The following is a 6,946-nucleotide window of genomic DNA, read 5'->3' on the forward strand; positions in this document are numbered from 1 at the left end:
TTGGCCGCTCCTCTTCCAATCCCGACCTCTCCTCCCGTTCTCTCTCTGTGCCTGACGTTAGACGGCAGGGAAACGTATGGCGCCCGCCTTGTTTCCCGGCCCACCCAGTCAGCGTCCTCGCTTTCTGTCCACGCGTCCATGTGTTGTAGCCCCGCCCCTCCCGCGGCCGAGAGAGGCGCGAGGGAGCTCGCGAGGCGGCGGCGACGGCAGCGTAAGCGTCGTCGTCGTGGCGGCGTTACGCGCGAGGCCCCTCCCGCGAGCGGTCGCCCTTGGCTACGGGCATGGCGTGGGCCCGGCCGGCTCCGGGGGTTCCGGAGGGGCTGCGGCGGCCCTTCCTCCTCCTCCTCGTGTGGTTCTCCGCCCTGTGCCTTTTCCCCCGGCCGGCTGAGGCCCTGGTGGAAGGTCTCTACTGCGGGAAGCTGGTCTGCTACGACGTGCTGGGCGTGAGCCGGGATGCCAGCAAGGCTGAAGTGGCCCGGGCTTACCGGCAGCTGGCCCTCCGCTACCACCCGGACCGCCAACGGGAACCCGACCCGGACGGCAAAGGAGCAGAGGCCGCCCAGGAGAAGTTCCTGCTCATCGCCACCGCCTACGAGACCCTCAAGGTGAGAGAGCGGGGCCGGGGCCGCCCCCTCCCTCCTCCCGCCCCGGCCGGACCTCTCCGGTAAGACACGCGCCGTCCGCACCCTCCTCCTCCCCCCCCCCACGCACCCAGGCTCAGTTTCTCCCAACAGCACCCACCTCCCTGGCTCCCTTGAGGAGAAGGAGCAGCTGCGGGGAGGAGGGTGACAGGAGCGGCTGGCGCCGGGAGGACTCTGGACAAGCCCCCCCCCCTCAACATTTCTCTCCCATGCAAATAGGGATGTCCTCCATATTCCTTAGGGCTTCCAACACACAGTTTATATAAAGGTAAAGGGACCCCTGACCATTAGGTCCAGTCGCGGACGACTCTGGGGTTGCGGCGCTCATCTCGCATTACTGGCCGAGGGAGCCGGTGTACAGCTTCCGGGTCATGTGGCCCGCATGACTAAGCTGCTTCTGGTGAACCAGGACACGCCGTTTAGCTTCCCGCTGGAGCGGTACCTACTTACTTGCACTTTGATGTGCTTTCGAACTGCTAGTTTGGTAGGAGATACAGTATTTATAGAAACATAATAAAATATTGAAAAAACTTCCCCATACAGGGCTGCCTTCAGTCTTGTATGTAAAAGCATAATATAAAAACATAATGAAACATTAAACGTTGAAAAAACTTCCCCATACAGGGCAGCTTTCAGGCCTGTATATAAAAACATAATGAAACATTGAACATGGAAGAAAACTTCCCCATACAGGGCTGCCTTCAATCCTGTATGTAAAAGCATAATATAAAAACATAATGAAACATTAAACGTTGAAAAAACTTCCCCATACAGGGCAGCTTTCAGGCCTGTATATAAAAACATAATGAAACATTGAACATGGAAGAAAACTTCCCTATAAAGGGCTGCCTTCAGAAGGCTCTGGATCCGTTAACTCCACAACCTCCAACATTTCTGCGATGGAAATAAGGGACATCGTCCTATTCCATCATAATTTTTTTTAGTATTTATACCCCTGTCCATCTGACTGGGTTGCCCAGCCCAGACACTCTGGGCGGCTTCCAATATATATAGAAACATAATGGAACATTTAATAACTTCCCCATATAGGGCTGCCTTCAGAGGTCTTCTAAACGTATAGTTACTTATCTCATTGGCATAGGGGTTGCATTACTCCATACGCTCCAACATTTCTCTGATGAAAAGAGGAACATCCTAAGGGAAAACGGGACATTCCAGGATCAAAGTAGAAATCTGGATGGCTTCTGTAAATGGGGGACCATCCCTGGAAAATAGGGACACTTGGAGGGTCTGCCTTCGTGGGGTGTCCTCCCTCCACAACACACTTCTAGACAGTGTTAGAAACTCAGATATGTAAGCTAGGTGCCAAATGGCCCCTTAAACCAAGGTTGCAGTCGCCAAAACAGTTGCCATTTTGGGACAAGACGGCTCTAAATTCATTTTTCAAACGATGGACCAACTGCGATTGATTCTCAGTTAAACATCTGTCTAGTTCAGATGGCAACCTTGAGGTTGGTTAAGGAATTGATTCAGGGTCAGTCCACACATATATTGGCCTATTCCGACTTCTTTTTCTTAATGGAGACTGCTCCTGCTCAGGCTGCACAGAAAAAGGAGTTTGGTTCCAGAAATTCATTCCAATTGTGCAGACAAAATATAACTGATAGAATTCCACAGGATGGGGTGTTAGTGTGTGAAAACAGGGTTTGCAGTTTATATGCATACACCAGTATATTATTGTGCTGTATAATATTCATGGTGTTTGTGTATATATGTCAGAGAGTGAAAAGAAACTGCCCCATTAAACCAAGGTTGCTAACACGGCAAGTATACCTAGCCTAACTAACTTCAGTCATTACCGGTAGTTTAATGTGCTTGCTTATAACTGCTTTGAGAAGAATAGTTTGTCAGTAGTCAAGTGTATTGCTTCAGAAGCATAAAGCATAAACACCTTTACTTTTTTGCTATTTTACTCCTGTTGTATAAATACGTTTGATGTTTGAAAATTTAATTTAAGAGTAGCGTTCAGCTAGAGATAATTGGTGTAAGTACAACCAAAAGCAATTACTTAAACTCACGGGATGGTTGTTGTTTTTATTCATTGACATATGGCATTTTTCCAAATGAAAACCTGCCAATCATCGTTTGCAGGATGAAGAAACTCGTAAGGATTATGATTATATGTTGGATCATCCTGAGGAGTATTACAGCCATTACTATCACTATTATAGTAGAAGATTGGCACCCAAGGTAGATGTCAGAATCGTGATTCTAGTCACCGTCTGTGCCATCTCTGTTTTTCAGGTAAATATATTTGTCTCCAAACTGTTCCACTGTTACCATCTGACCTGTAAAAAACTGAAAGACAAAATGTAATATGGCTGGTTTCTTTGTGTAAAAGGCAATTGATCAAGTGCTGTCTGCTCTCTATATTATGCCTGCAAAGGAGGTAGCTGGCCTGAACTTATTACCTGCAAAATAAGGAACATCATCAGCTTTCCCTAAGATTGTTGGACACAATACATGGAAAGGGGATTTTTTTTAAAAAAAGAGAGAGAATGGTTAGGAATGCAAAGCTATGCAAATAAAGAAAACAATAGAACAAGTTTGATATAGTGCATCCTATACATATAGTCTGAGTACCACAGGGAAGGGTAATTTGCTTATTCTCTAAGGCTAATATTGCTTACCATTTTATATTTTAGTTCTTCAGCTGGTGGAGTAGCTACAATGAAGCTATCAACTACCTAGCAACCATGCCAAAATATCGTATACAAGCCATGGAGATTGCCAGGCAACAAGGGCTACTAAACAGAGCCAAAGAAAAGGGCAAGAACAGGCGGTCCAAGGAAGAAATCCGCAAGGAGGAGGAGGAAATAATCAAAGATGTAATAAAAAACAAAATAGATATCAAGGGTGGTTATCAGAAGCCCCAAATATATGACATACTCTTATTCCAAATCCTTTTAACACCTTTTTATCTGTGCAAGTACATAGGATGGTGTTGTTGGTGGATTTATTGTTTCAACATCAAAGGACAAGAGTATGGGGAAGAAGAGAAGTTGTATATTATACGCAAGTACATGAAAATGTCACAGTCTCAGTTTGACACTTTGGAAGATCACCAGAAAGAGACTTTTCTTGAACGACAGCTCTGGATAAGAGAGAACTATGAGGTGAGCGGCGCTGGCACACAGGAAGTGGAAAAAGAACCTAACATGTCCTGACTTCTTAAATTATGTTCATACCGCACCTAAGCGAAGGCGCTTGCTTGTGCAGTTCCATAGTGTTGGTTCATGCACTTGGGGTCACAAGCAGTGATCAGTGTCCCATACACAGCTAAAATACACCAGGTATTTCATATTACGGTTGTCCAAACTTACTGTCTTTGTAGGTCTTCCCCAATGTTTATTTATAGGTAGAGCTGTTGCTTCTTTAAGACTCATGGGCAGTGTACTAACACTGTAGATGGTTCACTTCAGTGTTCAAATGAACTTCTTAATTGTGTCCCTTTATTAGAGGCTGAGTGGCATTGTTTTTTTTTAAAAAAAAAGTCTAAAAATGTGCTACTCAAGTCAGCTTACAGTACAAATCAGTAAAATAGCACAGCAAGTCACAACACACAAAAGCAAACACAATGCAATAAACTACAGTTAACAAGCCTGTCATCAGGGGAAAAAACTGCTCAGATTCAATTTTCAGCAGGTGGTGTAGGCTTTGTAAAACTGAAACCTTAATTTGTCATCTGAATCTCAGAGGAAGGCCAGAAATGAGGTTCCTTACAGAGGATGCTACAAAGACTGAGAAATGCAGAAGGCCCAGTGAGGCAGTCACAAAACACTCTTCTGAATACATGCTCTCAGAGAACCTTATCCTAGTTCTAGGATCAGGGAACCCAGCAGTAAATCGGCTTAGAAGTTCTGCTGGAGGAGAAGAACCTATTTATCTTCCACAACACAATAATTGTCTGTGTTAAAGCAGGTAGGGCTGTCAATCTTTGTTGTTCTAGCGCCATTAAAAAAAAAACAAAACCCAACATACTGGCAGTAGAAGTCTTGGTGCAGTGTGGCGTTTCCAGTCTACTGAGAGAGCTGTCACCAGCCTTGTCCCTTTCAATGCCATACAAGTGGTATTAGGTTGTATCCAATGATAGTCCTGCTCTTAGCAGATGCATTGAAATTAATAGGCACAACTAAGGTCCGTTACAACCCATTGTGCCTCCTATGCTATGTAGATAGCAGAAGTGGGAAAACATTGGCTTCATTCTGGAGAGCATCAGTTTGTAAATATCCCAATTGATATCAATTTGAATATTAATTGATACTCAATTAATGTGTCACCTTAACTATTGGTAATGTACTTTGAAAATAGATGCCAAATGCTAGTCCTACTCAGTAGAGCCATTGAAGTCAATGGACATGTCTAACTTAGGTTAATTAATTTCATTGAGTCTACTCGTGAGTAGGATTAGCATTGACTCAAATGTGACTATTAAGGTTTAAAGCTGTATTTTTTTATTTTTTTTTACCCACCTGCATGGTATCCAGCTCTTTAGCCTGTTATGGCACATTTTCAGTGTTTTCTCCAAGCACATTAGTTTTAGGATCAACTACTTTTATGCAATCCAGTGCTCCATTTGAATGTCAAATTGGGGAATCTGCATTTTGGGACTGGCCTGTTCACAGTGATACTGGAAAAGAATCTGTGTTGCTAAAGCACAGTGAAGATTGACGTTGGTTTCAGTTAAATCTTTCCTTCTCTTTTAGCTTTACAAACAAGAGCAAGAGGAAGAACTGAAGAAAAAAATGGCATCGGACCCTCGATGGAAAAGATACAGGCGGTGGATGAGAAATGAAGGACCTGGAAGACTGACTTTTATTGATGATTGACACTTGCTGTAACTTATACGGTCCAGTGATGATTGGCAAGAAAAAATTCATACCTAAAAAGTTCAGAGTTTAACTGCTGTGTCTCAGCAATGTTCTGAAACTCAGGAAGCAATCAGGCAGAAAACTAGTACAGTTTTATGATTTTTTTTTATAAAATAAAAGGAAATCTGCTAATCAGTCTTAATTGTTTTGTTCCATGGTTCACTCAGTGTTGAATTAAAAACAAGCCTGACATGGATCAACTTAAGAGTCTTCATCTAAGTGTGATAATGTAACAGGCACGTAGGTGGGCTTATTTGGCAGGAGGAGCCAAATCAGCCATCCAAGCCATGCCCATGTTGTTTTGCCTTTCTTTTTTACAGCCCCAAAGTTAGAGGCTGTCACAAGGTGTCAATTGTTCTTGTATGATAGGAAGTTGAAAGATCGTAGCCTCCTAGCAGGTTCATGTGGTTGCCAGTTTGAGGTGGCAAAGATGAATTTCCAGTGCTGATGAAACAATAGAAATACACTTTTTGGCAGGCCTCCCCGCCGCTGTAGTAGTCAAAATCCCCTTATAAAAAGCTCCAGAAAAGGTGTGTACAGTGAACACCAGGCTGGCTAAGTTTTATATCAATCCAAGAACCACACTGATGGACACTGCACCCCACCAATGACGACAGGCACATGTCAGTGTTGAAGATGGCTAATGTATGCCTGTGCGTGCACTCGTACACAGACTGTACAAACGAATTGCACAGGCACCACATAAACAGCATGCATACTCGCATAGCATCATGTACACAATGCAGGCACAAACTATCGGCATTCCATGTATCCGTGCTAGTACTGGCGTGAGATGCTGGCTGCAAACGGCGCCTTTTCCTTTGGCTTCCCTTTTGAGAGGAGAGGGTTCTTTCACCTCCTGCTCTTAGTGCTAAGGACCGCAGTGCTAATATTGGAGATAAAGCAGCTTGTCTGCTCCTTTAAACGGCAACGTTTCAACCCACGCATTTGCCCGTGGTGGCATGGCAAGAAATGCCTCTTAAAAAAGCAGGCAAGCAGCATTACCTCTGATCTTGGCGCACAGAATGGGAGATAAAAGCAGGCAGAGAAGTCTTGCACTGTGGTGCTTGGGGATGAGAGCTGGAGATTAAAGCACTCTTGCCTGCAGAGATCACTCTATAAAGAGCTTTATCTCCTGAAGCAGCTTGCTGCAACTCCAGTGACTGCATTGTGTGTTTGCACCTGAGAGTATCCCTAGCCAGGGGTCAGCAAACTTTCTCAGCAGGGGGGCGGTCCACTGTTCCTCAGACCCTGTGGGGGGCCAGACTATATTTTTTTTGGGGGGGGGATGAACGAATTCCTATGCCCCACAAATAACCCAGAAGGAATTTTTTAAGCTTGGATGGTCTTTTTCTCAAAATCTCCACTGGGAAAATGCTCCCTGCAAGCTGGTTTGCATGTAACATCAAGGCA

General features: G+C 44.7%; 1 protein-coding gene across 1 annotated transcript; it reads left to right on the plus strand.

Moving 5' to 3' along the window:
• Positions 1 to 203: 203 nt before the first annotated feature.
• DNAJC25 (DnaJ heat shock protein family (Hsp40) member C25) lies at positions 204 to 5,637 on the plus strand. Its single transcript, XM_033172720.1, has 4 exons — positions 204 to 605; positions 2,754 to 2,906; positions 3,308 to 3,778; positions 5,369 to 5,637. The coding sequence occupies exons 1-4, from the start codon at positions 282 to 284 to the stop codon at positions 5,489 to 5,491; spliced, it is 1,071 nt and encodes a 356-aa protein (XP_033028611.1). The 5' UTR covers positions 204 to 281; the 3' UTR covers positions 5,492 to 5,637.
• The last annotated feature ends 1,309 nt before the right edge of the window (positions 5,638 to 6,946 follow it).

The sequence above is a fragment of the Lacerta agilis genome, chromosome 16 (assembly GCF_009819535.1).
Source record: "Lacerta agilis isolate rLacAgi1 chromosome 16, rLacAgi1.pri, whole genome shotgun sequence".
Taxonomy (NCBI): Eukaryota; Metazoa; Chordata; class Lepidosauria; order Squamata; family Lacertidae; genus Lacerta; species Lacerta agilis.